Consider the following 22,005-nt stretch of genomic DNA (forward strand, 5'->3'; position numbering starts at 1 on the left):
CTCTCCTCTCCTCTCCTCTCCTCTCCTCTCCTCTCCTCTCCTCTCCTGTCCGTGCTCCACATCTGCTGCCAGGAGCCATGTCCCCCTCCACACTGCCTGAGAGGTGTCACTCCCTTGCTTTTTTCCTCTCCATTTTGTCCATTAGGAGAAATTATATCTTAAATCTAATTAGGTTTTGCTCCCAGAGAAATTGGATTTGGAGCTTGGAGGAGCTGCTCTCCATGGTGGGTGTGCAACTGAAGCCATGGAGGTGCTGCAGAGATGCTGCTTGTTTTTAGGGACAATTTTGTTATTGCAAAACTGAGGAGACAAAAATAAAGCATCTCCTGTATCTGAGGGCACTAGAGATTTCATCAGGCCCTGCTGTGCCAGACCAGGTGAACTGGTGTGCAGAACAATGAGCTGTGGGTGCATCCCACCCTGAGCCAAGAGAGTCTGGGGGCTGTTCTGGCCTTGGCAGCTCATCTGGGCCACCTCAGAGCTTATTTAGGATTCCTGTGGCACTTTCATCTCAGGAATGACCATGGGATTTATCTTGAGTGCAGATGCTGAGGGTCAAGGAGATGGGTGGCACTTTGGGATGTGCTGGGCAGGGTTTTGTAGCTGAATCCTTCTCATCCTGATACCAGCATGGGCAGTGCCAGGACTGTCTGAGCTGGGTGACAGCCAGGTGGGCCAGTCAGTCATACCCTGTTACCTCACACGCAGGCAGACAGGACAGCTTTATCCATCTCTTAATGAGTTGTATAGATTTGTGTCTATTAAGACCTTAAAAGCCAGCTCCAGGCAGAGGATCCCAGCCTTGGAAAGGTGCCTTGTCCTCAGCATGTCTGGAGTGAGCCCCCAGCTGTGGCTCTGCTGGTGTTTGTGCAGCCCTGCTGCTGGGAGGAGGGATGCTGCCAGCCCAAGGGATGCTGCCAGCCTGAAGAGCCCAGCTGAGCCCTGAATTTGGTCATGGCATGTTGGACTCCTTCAGCCCTGAGGTACCTTCCCTATTTATAAACCATCCGCATGCAGAATTGGGCAAACTGGCATCCAGTGTCAGCTGGGCTGTGGGACTGAGCTATGGCACCAGAGGCTTCCCTGGGAGCTTCCCCCACACCCTAACAGGGTTGCTCCTGCTGCATCCCCTGGAAGCTGGTCCATGGGGATGGTCACTCTTTCCAGCTGGGCATTACGGGGCCAAGGACCGTGCCTTGAGGTGGGAAGTCTCAGTGTCTTCATGTCCACCTGTCCCAGAGTTTCTGATGGCCCCTGCAGCAGTGTGACCTGGGCACTGTCTCTCATTGTTCTCTCCCTGCCACCTGACGTTGCTTCTCCAGCTCCCTCCATGCTCTGGGCTTCTTGTCTCGTTGGCAGAGCTGCTTCCCCCCAAGAAACTTTAATTGCTAGAGATGCCAAGTAAGAGGCAGATGCACTCTGGAGCTCTCTGGGGAGGCACAGGTCCAATTCTCAGGATTTTCCAATGTTTCACCAAATTTTGGGGCAGGAGTGTTCCCCCAGGCTCTTCTCCTTTGGTGCTACCTTGCAGTGGCTCCATCCTTTCCCTCCCATTTGTGGCTGTGCCACAGCCCTGTGGTCATGTGAGCAATAGATCAGGCAGGTACCCAGGACACTTTGAGCTGATTTTACTGCTTTGGAGGAGCTAATGACAGACCAGCAAGCCAAAGCAGGAAGCCTGGTTAGGAGGCAGCGGCCTTTGGCAGCTACTGTGCTGGATGGCAGGGGTGAGGTGCAGCCTCCAAGTCCCAAGCTTTGGCTCAGCATTAAAGCAAGTTCTTGAGCAGTCATGGCCCTTGGCCAGGCCAGCATTGCATTTGATGCCTTTGCTCTCATCCTTCACCTCGATGCAGCTTTTACCAGCCCTGTGCTCTGCATCAGGGGAATGAGGCAACAAGAAGGATAGGATGGGAACGTGTATCCTGCATCCCACCCCACCTCTGCCCATGAGAGACATGGCATCTCCTGGAGCTGATCGCACTGCTTGCCCTTCAGGACTGCCTTGAGGGCTGGCATTTGGCAGAGCAAGTAGTTCTCCATGGACAGCACCTGGCATACTCCTCCTTGTCACTGGGCCAGTGACTGATGAGAGCTGGGCACATCAACAGGAGGGTTTGTAAATTTGTGCTGCTTGGTCCCTTGTTCTCCCTTCCTGGGAGCAGGGCAGTGTCAGCCCAGAGCGAGGAACCAACAGGCAAGAAAGGTGGCAAGGGGGTGTCATGGGTCATCCTTGGTGGGAGTGATGCTCTGTCACCCTAAAACATGTAACAGTGTCTGGAAAAGGGCTGTGGCCTCTTCTCAGAGCTGGGGAAGGTGGGGAGGGTGATTGATCCTGAGGTCCGTGAGCACGCAGATGGCAAAGCTCAGGCCTCACATGCATCTGTGAACTCTCACGGGGCACAGACAGGGCTCAAGCTGGTTTTGTGACTCAAAACAGCAGCTTCTCAGGGCTTCAGGGTCACTACCAGGTCATAGTTGTCTAGACCAGCCTCACACAGAACTCCAACCTCTGCCCATGGGTCTGGGAGCTGTGATCCGCTCTGCTCCATTCCCCTACTCTAAGGTGCCCTGCATTCATCCTGGAGGTCCTTTTCAGTACCACTGGCTGCAGGCAGCATGTCACAGGGGAGTATCTACAGACCCCAGCCCTGCCCTGCAGGTTTTGGTTTCATCAAGCTTGGTGGAGTCACTTCATTAGCTGTTCCTGCCTGACTGCCCCGTTTGCACTAGTGGGTGTCACTTGCCCTGTCTCAGGTGACCTGCTCACCCTCCCCATCCCACGGGGCAGCCCCAGTGCCCTGCCCAGCATCTCCATCTATTTGGCTGTAATTCCACATGTCCCACATGGCTGCTAGCCCAAAGAATACACTGCAGTTAATGCAGGGATCAGTGTCACCCATGGAGTGATCAGCATCTCTCTCCACTGTATGCAGTGGGTAAGGGAAGGAAAAGAACCACGTGCTGTGGGTGAATTGCTTCCAGAGGAGCCATGGGCCTGGAGGTCCCCAGAGGTTTTGCCACAGGGGGAAGGACAGAGCCTGGCTTCTGTCACACAGCAGCAGGGCTAAAACTTGGGCAGTCCAGCTGAGCCCAGTGTCCTCAAGGTGTTGAACTGGCTGGGACAGGGTTTGACAAGAACGTGCCTGCTTGTGGCTTGTTGCCCATCCCTCCTCTTTCACAGCCACCATGGATGCTGGTGGCTGCTGGTCCCTTAGCACTGCTCGCTGCCCTGCACGAGCAGTCAGTTTGTCCAGGAGGGACAGATGGATGTTCCTGTGTGAGCTGGGCCAAGCTGGCAGCTTGATGCCCTTAAAATGAGGGGTGTCAGAGCCAAGCTGTGGGAGGGCAGTCCCTCAAACTGCCCTGTATGCTCTTGGGGCTGAAAGCTTTGCTCTGTTCCACTCATGGGAAAAATACCATGAAGCCAGCAGAGCCCTGTGGTGGGGCTGTGGGACCCATGATGGGGACAGGGGGCTCCTGGCTAACCTCTGTTGTGTTGTTGCAGCTGGCAGGACCACCACCAGTGAGGAGCTGGAGGACATGCTGGAGAGCGGCAACCCGGCCATCTTCTCCTCTGGGGTAAGCACTGGCACAAGCTGCAGCTGAGCCAGCCCCCTCAGCCCAGGGGATGGGCTGGTGGACGTGCTGCCACAGTGGCCTCAGTACACCAGTAATGAACACAGCCCATGCAGGAGGGGGGCCTAGGGGCTCAGGTCTGGCCCGAGGATGCTGTTGGAGCAGTCTGCATCCCAGCATCCTGCTGCAAACTAGCTGCCTTGGGGTGGTTGGAAGGGCTCTGTAGCTCTTGCTCATCCCTCTCTTAGTGCCCCCAATTCCAGTGTCAGAGCTGGGGCTGAGCAGGGTGCTCAGTGGCCTTATTTTCTTTGCAGATCATCATGGATTCAAACATCACCAAGCAGGCACTGAATGAGATTGAGACACGGCACAGCGAGATCATCAAACTGGAGAACAGCATCCGAGAGCTGCACGACATGTTCATGGACATGGCCATGCTGGTGGAGAGCCAGGTGGGGTAATGGTGCAGCCCAGGGGCTCACCTGAAGGGCTTGGAGGGAAATGGGGCTCCCTGTGGTGGGTGGGGAAGCTGGAGAGCAGTGCTCCCCTGCCTGGGTGGGTGCTGAGAGGAAAAACCACATCTAGGACCAGCATGGCTCCTAGTGGGGCTGAACTGGGCTCCCCAGGGCTGGAACCACCTGCCTGGCACCCCAGAGCTGGCGTGCTGTGTGTGTGGGGTGGGAGGTTCAGTGAGGGGCTCAGAAGGAGGGCAGTGGGTGGCTGCCATGCAGGGGGAGATTTCTTCATCTTTCCTGGAGCACCAGGCCCAGGTGGGTGAGCTCGGGGTGCCCCCTCGGCTGTGCTGCCAGCCCACGGCACCAGTCCCTTCAGCTAGGCATGTGCTCTTGTGTCTTTGCTCACCCCCCTTCTTGCCCGCCATGCTGCCATGGCCCGAGGAGACGTCGGTGGCAGGTAAAGGCCCACTGGCTGAGACCCGTGGTGCTGCATGCTCTGCTTTGCATGGCTGCTCCTGCATGGCTGCCGCTCGTGTGGCGCTGGGATGGCCGCTGGCAGGACGGCAAGGGTCACTGGGGCACAGTGGTGTTGGTGGCCTGTCCTGTCTGCCATGGGGGACACATGCAGGGAATTCATGATTCCCTGCCCCACTCTAAGGGCTGGATGGTGCCAGCACCCTTGTCCTGTGGGTGAGAAGCTCAGAGCTGCTGGGAACAAAGGGGTGCTGGGCAGGCAGCAGTGCTGGCAGCTCTGCTCTGCTCCAGGTATGGCACAGGCAGGGAGAAGCAGCAGCAGCTTTACGCAGGACAGGGAGCAGCGGGTAGGGCTCAGTGCTCAGCACCCCTGGGCCTCAAGGTTTGTCCTCCCTGTGCTCTCCAGCATTAGGTTGAGAAATGGGCATTGCAGAGTTGCTAGCTATCAGCCCATTGCTCTGTGGCCCCAATTCCCTCCATGCCATGCAGGAGGACACAGGGCTTCAAACCTCCCATTCCTGCCAACCCTGTCCAGCTGCTGCAGGACTTGGTTGTTTCCCTACTTGGTCAGGATGGGGCCAAAGGAGGTGAACAAGGCTGGAGGAGCTCACCCCAACCCATGTCCCCACACCCACAGGAGCCCCCACTCACAACCTTCCCCTGCAGCAGGGGCAGAGGTCCCTGCAGGGCCCTGCAATCTCAGCTGGCCTTTCTCTGGACCCTCCTGCCTTCAGTGTGGCGCTTGTGTGGATCGGAGCAGTGGTCCCTGGTCCCTGCATGTGCATGGTTTCGTGAGCATCCCACGTGGTGCTACTGGTGCTGTCCTTGCTCCCTGCCATGCCTTTGGTTTCAGCAACACGTGGTGTGGTGCTGGTGTAGATCCAGTTGTGGCTTTGATGTCACCTGAGATATTGGACAGGTCAGTGCCAGGACCAGGCTGGAGACTCCCTTGTCTCTCACCCTTGCTTGTCTCCCTGCTGGGATGTTCACAGAGATCCTCTGAGATGGGGCATGCAGTCCAGAGTTTGCACGCCAGGGCACCCCAGGAAACACCCAGTGCCCACAGGCAGCTGTGATAGTGCTTTTCTCCATGCAGGGCTGCTGGGCAGGGCAGCATCCACCCGGAGCCAGAGAGCAGCGGAGCAGGAAGGAGCTCACATGTGCACGCGTGCGGGCGCGTGGGCTGTTTCCTCCTTCTGCAGGGAGAAATGATTGACCGCATTGAGTACAACGTGGAGCACTCGGTGGACTATGTGGAGCGGGCTGTGTCCGACACCAAAAAAGCGGTGAAGTACCAGAGCAAAGCCAGACGGGTGAGTCACGGCTCTGGCTGGGGCCCATCTGCCCTGCCTGCACTGCTGACACCTCCATCCCAGGGGCAGGGCCCGGCTGGCACTCTGCCTGCTCCAGGCAGCCTGGCACAACTTTGCAGGTGCCCGGGGACCACATTACCCCACACCACTGGGAGCAGGCCACAACCTGAGGGTTGCACAGCTGAGGCAGAGCTCCCAGCACAGACTGTGTGAAAGCTGACAATGAGCCATAGGGCAGGGGTGCTGCCTGGGGGGGGGAAAAGGGACAAAGTGGACCCCCGGACCAGGCAAGCTGTGAGAGCCACGTCCCTTGCAAAAAAAGGTAGGGAAAGATCATGGGCCAGCTCAGACCCTGAGCACAGTGCCAGGTGCCTGTCCTGCTTCCAACATCTGGTCCCGTATCAGCTTGGGGACCTGAGGGCCACCAGCTCAGCTCTGCCAACCCAGGGCTGAAGCAGGAGCAGGGGTGCCCATCCCTGCCCAGGACTGCCAGAGCCCTTCTGGCTTCCAAGGTGCTGCTCAGAGCCCACCACGGGCAAAGGGGAACAGGACAGACTGCCGTTCCAAGCTGCTGGGTCCATCCTTCCCCAACACTCACCATGCTCCCTCCCCTCTCTCCCTACTGCTGCTGGGACACCTGAGCAGAAGAAGATCATGATCATAATCTGCTGTGTGATCCTGGGCATCGTCATCGCCTCCACCTTCGGCGGCATTTTCGGCTAGACTCACCCCACAGGACTGTTTGTGTGCGATGGATGGAGCCGCGCGTGCCATGGGGCTGCAGCCACACCGGAGCAACCCACGCAGCCCCGGAGCCTCCCAGCAGCATTTCAGTTTCTAATGCATGGTTGTTTGTGACGCTGTGTGTGCGGTGCGGTGCGTCTGTGTGGAGGGAGCTCCGGCCCTGGGGCGCAGGTGGGGGACAGGTGATGGGCGCAAGGGGGACCCTGGGGGGGAACCCAAGCTCTCATCACTGCTCCAGGCTGGGTGGCTGGCTGGGACCAGGTGGGGAACAGAAATGCCCTTGGGCACTGCTGCTCCTCCTGTGATGGGCAGTCTGTTAGTGACAGCTGAGAAGGAGGAGGGACCGATGATGGGTGTTAGGGGTCCTTGGGAGTATGATGCCCAGTCAACTTCCCCAGCTTGCCCATCACCTTGAACTCTCATGTCTGTCAGCTGCATCTATGCTTGCAAACACCTTCCCTTGGGCTGCTTCTCTTCGGGGCCCTTCCCCAGGGGTGTGCTCTGCCCAGCCCTGCCTGGCCAGTGACTGTGTCTGGCTCTGGGGCTCCATCCCTGCCATTCTTCCGGTGGCAGGGCTGCCCCCTCCCTACATGAGCCCTCACCCCAGTAGGGTGTCAAGGGCTGGACATGCCACTGCAGGTGGTGGGTGCCTGATGGAGCAGTGTGGAATAAGGAGCTGCTGCTTGGGGCCATCACAGTTGCCTGGGGACAGGAATACGGCATGTGGGGGCCAGTGCTGCTCCTGGATGCTGGCCTGACAGGGCAGGATGGCATGGGTAGTCTTAAGGCCAGCGAATTTCACTGGCTGCTCACCCTGCAACACAGCCTCATCACTGTGCTCTCAGCCCTGGCACATGGTGGTCCTGGCTCCTGTTGCCCACCGCGGTTTGGGGCTGTTGCTGATGTCCACAGCCCCTGGCAGCACTCACCTGCAAGCAGGGCTGCTCCAGACTTGCTTTTCCATACTCGTGGCTGGGGGCTGGAGGCAGTTGGGCTTTCTCCTGTTGTGGTCCCAGAAGCAGCCCTTGCTGCATCCAGCCCCCTGCAAACAAGGAGTAGAAACCTTCCTCCTGTATCCAACCCGGTCCTGAACAGGCCACTGCCTGACTGCCTCTTCCACATCCTGGCACCCTGCTGCTGCTGCTGGTACAGTGCCCTTCTGCCCAGCCATCCAGTGAAGCACCTGCTCTCAGTGGGGTGCCGTGGGACAACCTGGGTGCCCTGTGTCCTCTGCTATGCCTGTGACATGGATGCAGCTGCCGTGGGGTCCAAGCCCACTGGCAGCTCAGGGGGGTTCAGTGCTGTCACTGCCTGTTTCCCTTGGGCTGGGGACAAGGCTCTGCCCCCACCTTCCTCTGGAGACCCCAGGGCTCTGGCTGGCCTGTGCACATGCCAAAGCAGCACAGAGGAGTCCCAAGGTAGGCCAGGCTCGCTGCCACACTGGGACAGGGGCTGGCTGTCAGCCCAGGTGCTGGTAGTAGAAAAGGGACACTTGATGGCAGCCAGTATTCCAGTCTCAGGCAGCATCACCTCCCAGCTCCCACCAGCACCAGGGCAAGGCTGCTCCACAAGCTGGCATGGTGCTGTGATTCAGGGCACTTGGCTGTGTGTGGTGCCCCTGGGTGCAGGGGAAAGACAATGGCTGCAGCCACAGAGTGCTGCCTCCCCCAGGGCCAGCCCTGCCCAGCAGCAGCCCTGACACAGATCCTTCTCTGCCGAGGTTTCCCCCAGACAGCCCCTTGTTGCATGCAGCTGCCCTTGGGAAGAGGGTCCAGCCTGGTTCCCTGCACTGCCCAGTCCAAGCACCTCAGGGTGCGGCCATGGGAACAACCAAAGCCCCCTTCTTTCACAGTCCCACACCAACCGATGTGAGTTCCAGCACTGCAGCCTATGTGCACTGAAGGGCTTGGGGCACCAGGACCATGCAGGCAAGGTTTCTGCTCCAGAGGGACATCTGGCTGCAGGAAAAGGGAGTGACCATGCTCCTGTCAGCAGCTCCCTGCCACTGCTGTCCATGCTCACTCTGCCAGGCCAGCAAGAGCCCCAGGGCCCCTCCAGGAAGCAATAACACTGGGAAGGCAGGAAAACCCTCCTCCCGGGCTCCTGCCCTGCAGCCATGCCCACTGCTAGCACAAGGTGACTTTTTTTTCTTCCAAGCAGCAGCTTTAGTGGCACAAGCTCACCTGACATCAGGGCTGTGGCATCCCTGTCAAGGCACAAGACCAGGAACAGCACTTAGGGGGATTCTTGGCTCTTGCTCCTTGTTGGCACCACCACTGCCAGCAGCCCCCATAGCAGCAGGAGTCGGATGGGGCTAGTCAGGACCACTGGCACTTTGCTGGGATCCTGTGGGCAGCAGTGGTGCTGGGGTCAAGAATCAAGGGAGATGAGGAGCAGGCTACCACTGCTGTCCCACAGGCAGGCTCACACTGTCCTCGCTGTGAGGGGAGGGTGTTTTGGTGCAATAATTACCCCTGCACTACGGGAAGCCCCACTGAGTTCCTTTTTACCTACCTGTCATTGCATGTACAGACCAAATCACCAAGTGTGGTTGTGCTTTGGGAAGACGTTTCACCTTTTCTTTCCAGCCCCCAACCTACACCTGCTTGTCCTTTGGGTTCCACCACCTCTGTTCCAAGTGCCACCCACCCTCCCCGTGACGGGAGCCTGTTGATGCAGTATTCCATGAGCAGTGTGGGGCACGCACAGCTTGCACTTGAACTGGGGATTGGGTTTTTTTGTAATTAATGTACTTGAAGGCTTTCCGAGCCCCCCGTGGAGTTCTACTGTTGCTGTACTGTGAGCTAAGTGTCCTTGTTTTCTATGTGGATCTTGACCCTGGCTTGCTCTGTCTCACTGGGCTGGATAACACTGTATGTTGCCTCTCTCCTCCTTCCCTCTTTCCCTCCCTGCTACCATCCCTTTCTTCTCCCAAGGCTTTGGGTGCAAAACAGCTTCCCATTTTGTGGAATTTTTATGTAGAATAAACATTTGTAACTGTAAAGCTCTGGGTGGCACCTCTCCTTGCTTCAAGGGAAGGGAGGTAGGGCTGATCCAGTCAGCCCCAGCACCCTGGAAGCCCTAAAGCAAACGGTAGGCTTGGCACCAAGCACCGACAGGAGCAAATGGCTACTGGAATAACACTTGTACCAGGAGCAACTTTGTCCTCATGGATCCACTTTGATAGTGTGGATCCTCTGCAGGCAAAGGGGAAGCTGGCAGGGAATGAGGTACCATATTCCCCCCTCAGTACTCCCAGTGCCAAGGGCAGGACGCAGGAGATGAGCAAACACTTCCAACTCTTTGACTCTTTAGTGAGGAACTGGGTATCATGTCCTGGCTTACCTGGAGCTCAGCTGGCTCACTGCACTCGGGAAGGTAAGGCAAGGGATGGCACTGCAGACACCCAAGCGGCCAGAGCACTGTCTGCACCTTCACCAGGGAAACAGGACCGGAAGCTTTGCTGTTTGGCAGCACCTGAGCCAGTTTGCACCTTCAAGAGCCACAATGACCAGTCCCAGCAAGTGCCCAGGCATGGGGTGCCATCCACAGGAGGGCTCGCTGGAGGCACTCACATGCCACCTTCCATGCCAGCAGTGTCCAGAGCAATTCAGAAGTGAGGACGGCGCTTCCGACCCGTGTATTTTGTATCTGCTCGCACCTCCCTGGGGGAAAAGCAGGGAACAGCTCAGCACCACCTGCAGGTCATGCTGGGAGGGGAAGGGAGCAGGTTTGTGGCAGGTGACAGCAGGCCAGACCAGCCTCTGAGGCAGGACTCACTTGCCCTGGCGTCTTCTACGCTCCTTCTTCTCCAGGATCCAGTCCCGGCTTTTCTTTACAGACTTGCCCTTGACATTTCTGAATCGTGTCCTATGGGGAAAGTGGACAGCAGCTGGAGAGGAACTTCGGTGTGGGGACACATCTCTCTGCCCTGGAGGATTGTCACCCAGAACTAGGTCACAAAAGTAGCAAGTTTCCCTCCCACCACCCCTAGACAAGAGGCTCAGCTAGCACTGGGACATGTGGCCAAACTCCAGACACACTGGAGGAGGTTGATTCCAGCCCTGGCTTGGAGCTGAGGGATGCTGACCTATGAACTGCAGCAGTCCAGCACACCCCCATGCCATACCCCGTGTCACACCAGCAGCATGCTGCACTCTGGGAATTCAGGGGATTATAGGCTCATGCTCAACCACCTTCCCCTTGTCTGCTCTACTTCAAACAAGGCAGACAAAGTCAGGCTTCCTAAAAAGTTCCCAGCTCTGCTACTGCCCTCCAAGACCAGATACCCCTTAGACTAAGCAGAGAACAGCAATGTAAGAGGCAGGAAAACATGGCAGCCACAAGCTCCTAGCAGCCACGACAACTTTCCTCTGGTTTTTGTTCTCTGTCTCTCCCACTGGCTGCAAGAGGGGCTCCTGCCTGCACCACTGCCATGGGAAGAGACCTGGCCAGCAGTAGAAACCCCCCAGGCCACAGCTAAGCAGAGCTGAGCAAAGACCTGGACAGGAGGAAAAAGGGAAGGCCAGGACTCAGGCACAGCAGCCTGCTTCCATGCCTCTATCATGAGCCCTGAAAACATTCCCACACTGCTGGCCCCAGCTGGAGAGCCCAGTGCTGGACAGAAAGCACACCTGATTGACTGCTCAGGTGCAGCCCTAGGGTAAGCACCTACAACCCCATGGAAGAGCCCTGGGATAGTCTTGTTCCCTGTGTCCAGGCCCTTGGGAAGATAAAGCAGTTCTCTTCTGGGCTGCTAAGAGTCCTCCCTGTCCTTCCCCTCCCATTGCTTCTCCCACAGCAGCACTGTGGTCCCCAGTAAAACCCAGCCCTCAAAGCCCCCCCTCCTTGTTGGGGAGAACCTGCAGCCTCACCCCCATGTGATACCTCTCATTGGTGAACTTTGCCTGGTGCGGCTCTTCATTGGCACACTCGGTACCAAGGCCCTGGAAAGCAAAATTGGGAAGTTGTCTTCTCCTCTGGACCAGGCACAGCTATTAGTCAGCCCATCAAAACTAAGAGGAATGCAGGGATCTGCAAGGGGAAGGACCAGAGCAGGAACAAACTGGTCTTCCAGAAACCATGGCGAAAAAAGTAGATGCCAGAGGAATGGCTTTAAAAAGGGCAGGGTTAGATTGGATACTGGAAGAAATTCTTCCCTGGGAGGGTGGTGAGGCCCTGGCACAGGTTGCCCAGAGAAGCTGCAGCTGCCCCATTCCTCAAAGTTTTCAAGGCCAGGTTAGACAGGGCTTAGAGCAACCTGGTGTAGTGGAAGGTGTCCCTGCCCATGGCGGGGGGTGGAACAAGCTGAGCTTTAAGGTCCCTTCCAACCCAAACCAGTCTGTGATTCTATGAGAGCAGGGCTTGGTGACTGGCAGAAAATGTGTAAATAAAGTCACATCTGCACTCACAGAGCTGTTTGGCTCTCACAATGCTCACAGCTCTTCCATATCACCCAGCAGCCAGGACAGCAGCTCTGCTGCCTCATGGAGGTTCTCACCTTTGGTAACGTGCCTGATGTCCCAACAAAGAGACAGAGGAAGAACCTGAAAGAACAAGAATAAGGAGCATGAACCTGGGACTCAGCATGTGAGTCTCAGTCCCCAGGCAAGACTGAGATGGTCTATAGCAGAGTCAGATCTAAGCTGTAACCTCTCTCCAGGACTGTATAAAGGGAGAGAGAACAGCTCAGGGGGAAAAAAAAAAAAATCACTGCTAAACCCAGGCCTCACCCCAAACACACACAGAGATCCAGCACTCACTTCTTGGCTTTGGCGCTGTTGGGGTAATCAACCACCATTCCCCCTGTAAATCCAGCTCTCATGGCTTGGGCTGTGATGAGCTCTAGCTGGGAAAAGCAGCAGGTGCAAAAGTTAATTAGCACTCATCCCCCAGGAAAGCCCAAGAGACCTCTGGGAGGACCACAGCTGACTGGGCATTCCCAAGATGGACTGGTCCTCCTCCTGCTAAGCTCTGCACCTATTTCCTGATTCTGCAGTACCATCCAGACACCAATTCCCTGCTCCTCAGTCTAGCCTGGGTTAGCTGGCACAGCAGATTCTCTAGGAGAGGGATACTGGGCTGGATTTTCCAGCCCTGAGTTACAGTACAGTGCTGATGACTACAGCCAGTCTTCAAACCCCGATTCACACTGTGTCCTGCCACTTTAATTTTAAGGCTCAGCCCAAGTCAATCTATGAAACAACAGAAATTGCACCGGGTATCCTCCTTACAGGTTATTTCATTTGGCTTTTGAAGAGCTTTACAACTGGCAATCAGGACAGAGACTTGATGTGGAAGAACACGATGCATTCAGAGCCCCAAACAGCATATGATTTCTCTTTCTGTACCCCTTCCTGACTGATTGATGGGCTGTACCTGCTCCGCGTTCTCGGGGTACAACTGCAGCACAGCTCGGGATCCTCGGGCCTGCAGGGAATAAACCTGGTGACACCTTGTCTCAGTGCAGGTAACCTCTCTGGTCACCCCATCCCAGCCCCAGACGAGCTCCCTCCTCCCCAAAACCTCCAGGACAAGGCTCCCAGGAGAGCTGCTCAGCCCACAGAGCCAGCGAGGCACAGGGGGAACACCAGGGATCACAGAATCATGGAACTGTTAAGTTTGGAAAAGACCACCAAGACCCATCAAGTCCAACCTTGATGAAAAGCAGCACCAGGCAAGAAGGTAGGCAAGTGGGTGCTCCTGCCAGTTCTGCTTCAGAGCAGCATTTACTTAAAACTTAAAACTTGAAGTATCTTGCTAAAAAGCACCAGCAAAGACATAAGAGCAGCAGAGGCCTGGCTGGTAGAGGGTGGCACTTACCAGGGCAGTGTAAAGAGTGGAGAAGAATCTGTACAGGCGTTTTGGGGGGCTGTGTGATTTCTTGTCAGCATTACAGAGCCACTGCACTGCAGAAATACTGAGAAGGAAAATAAGACCCCCAGGACACTTGAGTCATTGGTTCCTTCACAGAGCTTGCCACCTCCCTTTGAGCTGAATTCCAGTACTAAGCATGTGCTGGGCCTCAGAGAAATTATTTCATTTCCTCTGTGTAGCTTTGCCTTCTGTTTTACAGTTACACAAACTCCTCTGGAGATGCACTATGCCAAAACTCAACGAGGTGCATAAGTTAAAGGACAAAAGCATCACCAGGCATTCCCTTTAGTCGAAGTGCTCAAATCATAGAATGACAGAATGGTTTGGGTTGGAAGGGACCTTAAAGCTCAGCTTGTTCCACCCCCTGCCATGGGCAGAGACACCTCCCACTAGACCAGTTTGCTCCAAGCCCTGTCCAGCCTAGCCTTGGACACTTCCAGGAATGAGGCAGCCGCAGCTGCGCTGGGCAACCTGTGCCAGGGTCTCACCACCCTCACAGGGAAGAATTTCTTCTGTGTATCTCACCTAAATTTTCCCCCTTTCAGCTTGAACCCATTCCTAGTCCAATCACTACAGTTCCTGGCAAGAATTCAAGAGCTCAGCTGTGTCCCTTGCCTGGCCAAGCAGGTATTCCCAATGAGCAATCTAAAACACAGCTTTTGGCTCAGCAATGGACAGTCCCTGCTTCTTCCCAGCTGTTCTCTAAGCAGGAAAGTCCTTCTGTCCCCTTCATCCCAAAACCAACCATCAAATCCTTGATCCAGGGACTGACCTTTCTAAGCAATGCCACATACTCTGGTCTCCTCCTTGGTGCAGGTCTCAGCCATCCTGACAATATTCCCAATTTCATTATATTTTCTTCAACAAAATTCCTAGCTCACCAGCACAAAAGGACAAACATCCCTTGGGAAACAGCCGTCACAAGCTGTTTCTACCATCCACAATTCTGGAGGTTTGGCTTGAAGTGATGGAGCCAAGTTGCACAGAGCAAAGAGAGTGGCTGACACGGCCAGTTCCTTCTCACCTGTGATTTACCAGATGTGCACCATGTGTACTGTGCAGTTCTGTGGGGAATCAGGAAAGCTCAGTTAAATGCACAGACTCACCTGATACACCCATCAAATGTGCCAGGCCTGAAGGGAATGCCATGACCCACATCTGCAAGGAGAAGGTCTCCTTCCACCTCCCTCTCCACAGCCACATCTGCACAGAACAGAACACATCTCAGGCAACCAACTCCCACCTTTGGGGTCTCTGAGGCGATGTGGAGGTCTCAGGGGAGGTTGTGCTCACCCAGCATGGCAGGGCTGATGTCCATGCCAATCCAGTAGTGACCCTCCTCAGAGATGTAATCCCCGCTCAGCCCTGAGCCGCAGCTAGAAGGAGGAAGGGGGAAAGTGCTGGGATCATGGGGCTGGTCTGAGGCTGCTGCTGGCCAGACTCAACCAACGTTACAGCAGCCTGTCCCTCTTCTTCAGCCCACAAGAGACACTGGCGCTGTGGGACCTGGCTGCCCCCTTGCCCTGTGCATCCCTCCAGCCCCAGATGCTCCATGTGCCATGGAACCGGGCAAAGCCCCGCTCACCCCACGTCCAGGAGGAGGCACGGACGGTCCTCGGGCAGCCCCAGCAACTCCACAGCGCGCTCCGACATCTGCGACTGGATCTCCACCACCCGGGAGCTGAGGCACAGGCAGAGCGTGGGCGATGGGCGGACACCCCCACAGTGCTAGATTTGAACCCACACCGCCAGGGCAGCATCTAACCCTCTCCACTCCACTCCCCGCCGCTGCCACATGTCGGGGCCGGACCGCCCAGGCCTCGCGGCAGGGCCCCCGCTACTCCCACTAGGATCCAGGACAGACCGCCCCCATCCCCGGTGGGTCCCCCCAATGCCGGCCCCATGACGAGACCCCTCCCCGTCCCACTACAGGCCGCGCTCGGCCCTGCAGTTCCGCAGCGCTGGTCCCGCCGTACTTCTGTGTATACTTCCGCGCCTCAGCCTCATCGTAGAACTGTAACGAGAGAGCAGCGGGGGTGGTGAGCCCCAGGACCTCAAGGAGGGGCCGCCCCAGAGGAGCCTGGTTCCCCTCCATCGCCCCGCTCACCAGCTCGGGAGGCCCGCGGTGCTCGGGCCGGCGGCCGCTGCCCGCCATCCTGACGCCCCCACCTCACGCGGCTTCCGAACGTCACTGCTTGGCGACCGCGCCGCCGCCTGAGGTCGCCGCCCAGTCAGCCACGTATCTGCAGACGTTCCTTGTCTGCGCCGCAGCTCCCGCTGCTGCCCGGCGTCGCTGCTCCGCGCCGCGGCGTACGGCATGGCGCCGGGCGGGCGCTGAGGCCCCGATGGAGCTGGCGGCACTCGGGCGGCTGCGGCGGCTCCTCCCCGCGGCTCCGCGGCCCGGCTGCGCCCCGCCACCGTCCCGGGCCGCGCAGACGGGCGGTGCTGGAGCTCCGCGGCCGCGCCGCGATCTCTACGAGGTGCTGGGTGTCCCGTCCACGGCGACGGCGGCGCAGATCAAGACGGCGTACTACGAGCAGTCGTTCCGGTACCACCCCGACCGCAACGCCGGCAGTGCGGCCGCGGCCGCGCGCTTCGCCGCCGTCAGCGAGGCTTACCGGGTGCTGGGCAGCGCCGCTCTGCGCCGCAAGTACGACCGCGGGCTCCTGAGCGCCGAGGAGCTGCGCGACGCACCCCGGCCCTCGGGCCGCCCTCCCGCCGCTGCCTCGCCGCCGCCCCGCGCCCCCGCTGCCCGCCCGGGGCCCGTCCCGCCACCCTTCGACTTCGACGCCTTCTACCGCGCGCACTACGGGGAGCAGCTGCAGCGGGAGCAGCTGCTGCGGGCGCGGCGGGAGCAGCTGCGCCTCCGGCGGGAGGAGGCCGCGGCACAGGGACGCCTTAGGGCCCTCTCCGATCTCTCGATCGGGCTCCTCTTCTTCCTGAGTGTTGCCATCCTCTACGGCCTCAAGTGACAGCGGGGCCGCGGCGGGGTTGGGCAGCCCCCGGAGCGCCCACCCTGCTCCACAGTGTCACCAGGGAGCTTGGCAGCGGGCTGGGAGTGTGCCCTGCACACGCTGTTGGCAGTACCCTGTATCTGCTGCTCAGGCTGTGACATTTCACTCTGCCGGTGTGACCTTCAGGGATGGTGTATGACCAGCAGGCTCCATAGCCAGCTGGCCCCTCTGCCAGCATGACCTTCAGACACAGAGTGCCCCTGGCTGGCACAGGATGTGACCTCTGGATACCCTCTGTGCACTCTGGTCCACAGGCTAGGCTAGGCTGTACTGTGCCACCAGCATGACCTTGCAGAAGTGGTGCAGGAGCTTTGCGGGTTCTGATGTGTCCCCTCAGCAATACCACTTGCAGACACAATGCCTGACAAGTAAACATGGTTCCTGGACTCTGGACTGGGATGTGTCCCCTCTTTTGGCACAGCCCCAGGTGCCTCTTGTGAGCCGCAGCTGAGATTAAAGGCTGTCAGAGGTGGTGTGTGCTGTGTGTGTTCAGGGCTATGCTCATTCATGCTCAGATGTGGCTCTAGTTTCTGCTGATCCAGACCTGCCACCTCTGTGCTATCACACCTGCTGGTAATACATCTCTAGAGAGTTTTTGATGTCCAAACTGCATCACCCTGCTGAGGGTGGCGGGTACAGAAGTCTTAGATTCAGACTTGAAAAATGAAACCCAAGCCCATGGTGCCTCATGTCCTGATCAGTGTGTGACATTGCCTGGAGGTGGAGGCAAAACACTTTGGTGTCTGAAGTCCTCTGTCCTGTCTAGGGCCTTCCAGAAACTTTACACAAGTCCCTGCCTCCGAGGCTTTTGGCCATGATGCACCTGTGAGCGCCGAGTACTATTTCCTGTGTTTTACATGTATCTGAGCATCATTTGCACAAGTTTATTTGCCTGTTTTAATACTGAAATGTTTTAAGAACTAAAGATTGTGTTTCTCAGAAACTTTTCTCTCTCCTTGGGTGACGGTTCACCTGTGCTATGTCACTGCTACCTGGAGGGAGAGAAGCTTCATGGCAGTGGCCTGAGAGTGCCAAAGACTGTGCATCACTGGGTTTGCTGTCAGGGGGGTGAGCAGGAGCCCAGCCCTTGTTACCTCGTGACCCAGACCCTGGGTTGTGTTTTGTCCCAGCACAAGAATGTTAAAAGTGAAAGCCCTGTGTTTTCCACTGCAGAGTTCTGTGATCCTGGTGGGAGCCTGAGGCAGTGGCACGGCAGGGACCACTGTTTCTGCTGGTTGTGCAGGATTGCTCTCTGCTTGCTCTCAAAAGCCTTGTGCCACTTCCAGCTGCACGCTAGAGGCTGCTGCATGCTTGGAGTAAATTCAGCCCATGGGCAGAGAGCTTTCCAGCATCCTTGCTGGATGCCAGTCTATCCCTTTACCTGGGACTACAGCACTGAAATGTCATCATGGGAGAAACAGGAGCCCTGTGTTCGCTGGCTACAGAGGGAAAGTCTCTGTGGCTCTGGCACTTGCTGATGCATTTTTCATGCTTATCTTCATTCTGTAAACAAAATCACTTGAAAGATCAGAGGTAGCTTTTTTGGCAGAATTTGGCAGGAAACATTACTTCCCAGGCTGGAAAACCTAGTGATGTCTGTGGGAAGCAGTGGGCACTAGGGAGCATTTCTCTAGCTCCTACCCAAACAGGTGGTTTGGGCAGTTCCTGCTACTGGTTCTTCATTTTCAGGTCTCCGTGATGTATCTTGAAGATTAAAGACATCCAGCCATAAATTGGTGACAAAATGACACATTTTTCTTTTGGTGGGCCTGGGTGGTAAATATTCCTTGCACTTGCTGGAAAACAGGGACAGGCAGGTGTTTCACATCCTGACTTCAGCCAGTGAAGAAGAGGGTGGGGAGGGAGGTTCTGTCTCCCTTGCTGGGAAGGGTGGGCATGCAGCCTGCAGTCAGCAGGGCAGGGTGGCCTCTCTGGACCACCATGGCCTTCCCTGCTACTGCTGGAGGTCCTGTTCTGTGCTTGCCTGACACCTGGGGGTGGCTGTGCACTGGTAACATCCCCTGTGCTCTGCACTCACCTACTGCCTGGTCAGAGGAGGGTGCCCTAAAACTTTCCAGTGTCACCTTTGCCTTAGTCAGGTCTGACTGCTCCTTTGCTCTGGGAAGGATTTCAGGAGCTTGGGTAGAAAGGCTGGAGCTGGTCCAAATGCCTACCAGCTCTCAGCATACCACTGTTCTGCCTCTTTTTCTCCTTGTGTCAACAGTGTCATTGCATTCTTTTTGTTCCCCAGTTGTTTCCTGATGGAGAGGTGCCAGGAGCAACTGGGTTTCATGTTGCTTTCCTTTAGTCAGGTGAGCACAGCCTGTGTAGATGCCAGGGGCTGATGGTGACAGGAGTGTGAGGTGGCAGGGGCTGTGAGCTGTACAAGGCTGGAAGATCAGCAGTGGGTGCAGCTCAGTAATTCCCTGTGGCCTTGACTGTATTACATCTTGGGAACCAGGATGCATCCTTGGGGATACTGACACACAGAGGGTTGTTCCTGTGAGAACAGGAGCCCACCTTCCTGCAGCTGGGGCAAGGCAGCCACTGGCAGGGGTTATAGCAGGGAACAGCTTATACTCCCAAATCCTTTTCCTCCTTTGAGGATGTATCCAGTCCCTACAACACAGATCTCAGTAACAGACTGCAGTAGCAGCTGTCCACAGCCCCTCCAGGCCCGTGCCCTTGGAGGGGAGGTGAGGTGGCAGTTTCAGCTGGGGATGTCACCATGAGCATCCTGAGGCTTTTGCTGGGAGGAGTGTGATGTTCACAATAGGGATTTCTTCCTCCTCAATCTCAAGCCCACTGGGACCATTTTTACACGTACTCTAGCACACCCTACCCCTCACTTCCTCGCTCTGTGGCTCCACATTTCACCTGCCTGCAAGTGATGTATTGTATCCATATTAGATATGCTATTGGATCCATATGGATTCACTCTCTTACCTGGGCATCAGGTTTTGCCCGCTCTGTGTCACCAAAAGGAACTGAGGGTGAGTTGCTGGTGGGGCCTCAGCCATCACTCCATGCCAACCCATCCAGGCCTGGACTGCTCTACCCTGCACCTTCACCCCAGGAATTATTCTGGGTTCTTTGGTGTTGCTTATTCCCACCCTTGAATCACTGACAACAGACATTAAAGGGAAGCACCAAAATCTGAGCTAACAGCCACTTGGTAATTTGATGCTGTGACAAACTAAGGAAATCTAAGGCTCCACGGAAACTCAGACAAGCTGGATGAAGCCTGATGGCCCTGGTGCTGAGGCTTTGCAAGCTCAGTGCAGACCCCACTCCCCACCCCTTCTTCTGGGCTGATGTCCCCATAACTGCAGGTTTGGGGTGCTGAGCTGCTCCCCTCAGCTGGTGGGTGCTGCAGCCTGGAAGTGCGGGGTCTCAGTGCCTCATCAGGGCCTCCTCCTGGAGTAGCTGGCCTCCTCTTTGGAAAGGAAGGGGTTAAACCTGTCTGTCGGCAGATCTTTTGACTGTGCCAGCTGGGCTGGGGACATGAGGGGCAGGAACAGGGAGCTGCAGGCTGGGGGAGCAGAGTCCAGCAGTAAGGGGTGGCCATCAGCCTCCACCCCCCAAAAGGGGCTAGTCTGGCAGGGATGGGGGTGAAGGGACAGCCCCTGGGACAGCTGCAGCCCTCACCTGTGTGGGCAGAACTCTGCACCCCAGTCCTGCTGATGGTGGTTCTGTCCTCCCAGGTAAGGGCTGCTACAGCTGGCAGCACCCGAGGATGGGGGGGCAGCTCCCCCTCCCTTCAGCAGCATCCCCTTTGGCCACTCCTTAGTTAATAGAGTTAATTGTTAATAGACTTCCCTCAACAGTCCCAGTGCCTGCTCTGGGGGCCCCAGCTGGGGCACACTGGCAGCCCCTTCCTGGCTGCCCCAGTTCAGGTCTGTACCCCTTTTGCACCCCATTGCCTGGGGGTTGTGGCTCAGGGGATTTCCCAGGGAGGTGGGGAGCACCCCTCTTCTCCCAGCTGTTCTGGCCTTTCTGGACTGGGGGCTGCTCCTTATCCAGCCTGGCATTCACAGAGCCAGTGATGGGGGGGCACCCTCAGCTCCCTGCCCAGGTTTGGCTGTACACCAGCTGGCGGAGGGGCTGGGCTGGGCCCAGACTGCTGCCTGCTCCAGCAGATGTGAATGCAGGTGCATACCCAGTGGCAACCCCTCCTCCTCCTCAGAGTGAGCAGGAGCACCTTTACCCTCCTTGACTCCATTCTGCAGGGCAGGGACAGGCAGGGAGAGCCACTGTGCAGGCAGGAGGGGCAGAGGGAGTCACCCTGGCTGCTGTCAGCTTCTTCCTGTGAGCCAGTGTCCCTGCCTGTGCTGTGCAGAACCTTGTCCCCAGTCCCAGCTGGCCTATAAGGGCCCGGGGCTGCTGGTGGCAGTGGGCAGGCAGAGACCCCTCAGTCTCCACGGATATGGGGTGCACCAGGGTGCACAGACAACCCCTGCCAGGATCGCTACAATTGGGGTGTCCTAGGGCCAGCTAGTATGTGCTCCAAACTGGACAGGACCAGCTGCAGGATGGGAGGAACTGCCCCAGGGCAGGGGCTCACCTGGCTTGGCAGCTTCCCAAAGGACCCCAAGGTTTCCCACCCTAAAGTGGGGTGTTGATCAGCCCAACAGGACCATGGGGTGGCCAGGGCCTGCCCAGTGCTTCCTGAACAGGCTGGGTGCCTTGGGTGCTGCAGGGCTCCTATGGTCCGACAGGCAGACCATGGCAGCACAGCTTACCTTGGTGCTTAGACTGTCACTTTTGGTGCTGCAACTCTCATAGGACACACTCACCTTCCCCAGGCTGCAGAGGTAGCTGCTCACCCTGAGAGTCCACACTCAAGGGGCCACTGGGGTGACTCTGTACCTGCATGGGGCCAGGGAAGTTTGTCCTGGAGCTGGTGACAGACCCACACAGCCTGGGGCTGCCCAGCCCTGGGGAGCCATGCAAGACAGGCACTGCCTGGGGAGACACACTGGTGGGGCCTGGCTAGTTTTTGGGTGGCTCGTGTCGTGGTTTGACACTGGCCAAATGCCAAGTACTCATCAAAATGGTTCGCTCGCCAGAGGAGAAGGGAAAAAATTAACAAAGGGCTCATAAGTTGAGATGAGGACTGGGAGAAAACACTCTAAGGGCAAAACAGGTTCAAATTTAAAGGTATAAAGTAATTTTATTATTAACAGAGTCAGAGGAGGATAATGAGAAGTAAAATAAGCCTTTAAAACACCTTCCCCCCAGCCCCTGCCAGGAGACAGGGCATGGGGATTTTGGTCAGTTCATCACTTGAGATCTTCTGTTCGCTCAGGGAGAAGAGTTTTTCCTCTGCTGTGCCGTGGGGTCCCTCCCACAGGAGACAGTTGTCCGTGAACTTCTCCAGCGTGGCTCCAATCTCACGAGCAGCAATCCTGCCAATATTGCTGCAATGTGAGTCCCTCCCATGGACAGTCTTTCCGAGACTGCTGCGGTGTGGATCACTTGTCCACGGGGTGCAGTCTTTTAAGGACAGGCTGCTCTAGTTTGGAAGCAATGGCCCTCTCTCTCCATTCGGGT

At 57.0% G+C, this 22,005-nt stretch overlaps 3 protein-coding genes and 1 non-coding gene across 8 annotated transcripts in view; 2 read left to right on the plus strand and 2 right to left on the minus strand.

The window, feature by feature from the left end:
- Positions 1-9,566, plus strand: part of STX1A (syntaxin 1A) — a 54,105-nt gene extending 44,539 nt beyond the window's left edge. For all 4 annotated transcript variants that reach the window (XM_042025901.1, XM_042025900.1, XM_042025898.1 and 1 more), the window contains 4 exons: positions 3,506-3,579; positions 3,891-4,028; positions 5,708-5,818; positions 6,464-9,566. In XM_042025901.1, the coding sequence (XP_041881835.1) occupies positions 3,506-3,579; positions 3,891-4,028; positions 5,708-5,818; positions 6,464-6,541 (401 nt within the window). In that variant the 3' untranslated portion in view covers positions 6,542-9,566. The remainder of the gene's footprint in view (positions 1-3,505; positions 3,580-3,890; positions 4,029-5,707; positions 5,819-6,463) is intronic.
- The window catches only part of BUD23 (BUD23 rRNA methyltransferase and ribosome maturation factor), an 18,767-nt gene extending 3,105 nt beyond the window's left edge, over positions 1-15,662 (minus strand). The window contains exons 1-13 of one of the 2 annotated variants that reach the window (XM_042025903.1): positions 15,546-15,662; positions 15,415-15,452; positions 15,024-15,119; positions 14,732-14,814; positions 14,545-14,641; positions 13,385-13,481; positions 12,941-12,991; positions 12,325-12,410; positions 12,063-12,108; positions 11,450-11,508; positions 10,343-10,432; positions 10,138-10,227; positions 9,856-9,994 (exon numbers count right to left, since the gene is read on the minus strand). In XM_042025903.1, the coding sequence (XP_041881837.1) occupies positions 10,173-10,227; positions 10,343-10,432; positions 11,450-11,508; positions 12,063-12,108; positions 12,325-12,410; positions 12,941-12,991; positions 13,385-13,481; positions 14,545-14,641; positions 14,732-14,814; positions 15,024-15,119; positions 15,415-15,452; positions 15,546-15,593 (846 nt within the window). In that variant the 5' untranslated portion in view covers positions 15,594-15,662 and the 3' untranslated portion in view covers positions 9,856-9,994; positions 10,138-10,172. Of the gene's footprint in view, positions 1-9,855; positions 10,228-10,342; positions 10,433-11,449; positions 11,509-12,062; positions 12,109-12,324; positions 12,411-12,940; positions 12,992-13,384; positions 13,482-14,544; positions 14,642-14,731; positions 14,815-15,023; positions 15,120-15,414; positions 15,453-15,545 lie in introns of those variants that run through there. The other variant, XR_006015666.1, reaches the window with a different exon arrangement.
- Positions 10,875-11,010, minus strand: LOC121663868. Its single transcript, XR_006015783.1, has one exon.
- Positions 15,663-15,680: 18 nt separating the features above from the next.
- Positions 15,681-18,185, plus strand: DNAJC30 (DnaJ heat shock protein family (Hsp40) member C30). The gene has a single exon (XM_042025904.1). It carries the CDS (start codon positions 15,784-15,786, stop codon positions 16,408-16,410), a length of 627 nt encoding a protein of 208 aa, XP_041881838.1. The 5' UTR covers positions 15,681-15,783; the 3' UTR covers positions 16,411-18,185.
- Positions 18,186-22,005: the final 3,820 nt, after the last annotated feature.

This window comes from Corvus kubaryi, unplaced genomic scaffold (genome assembly GCF_017639235.1).
Source record: "Corvus kubaryi isolate FWS band 111438036 unplaced genomic scaffold, C.kubaryi_AGA036_p1.0 37284, whole genome shotgun sequence".
Taxonomy (NCBI): Eukaryota; Metazoa; Chordata; class Aves; order Passeriformes; family Corvidae; genus Corvus; species Corvus kubaryi.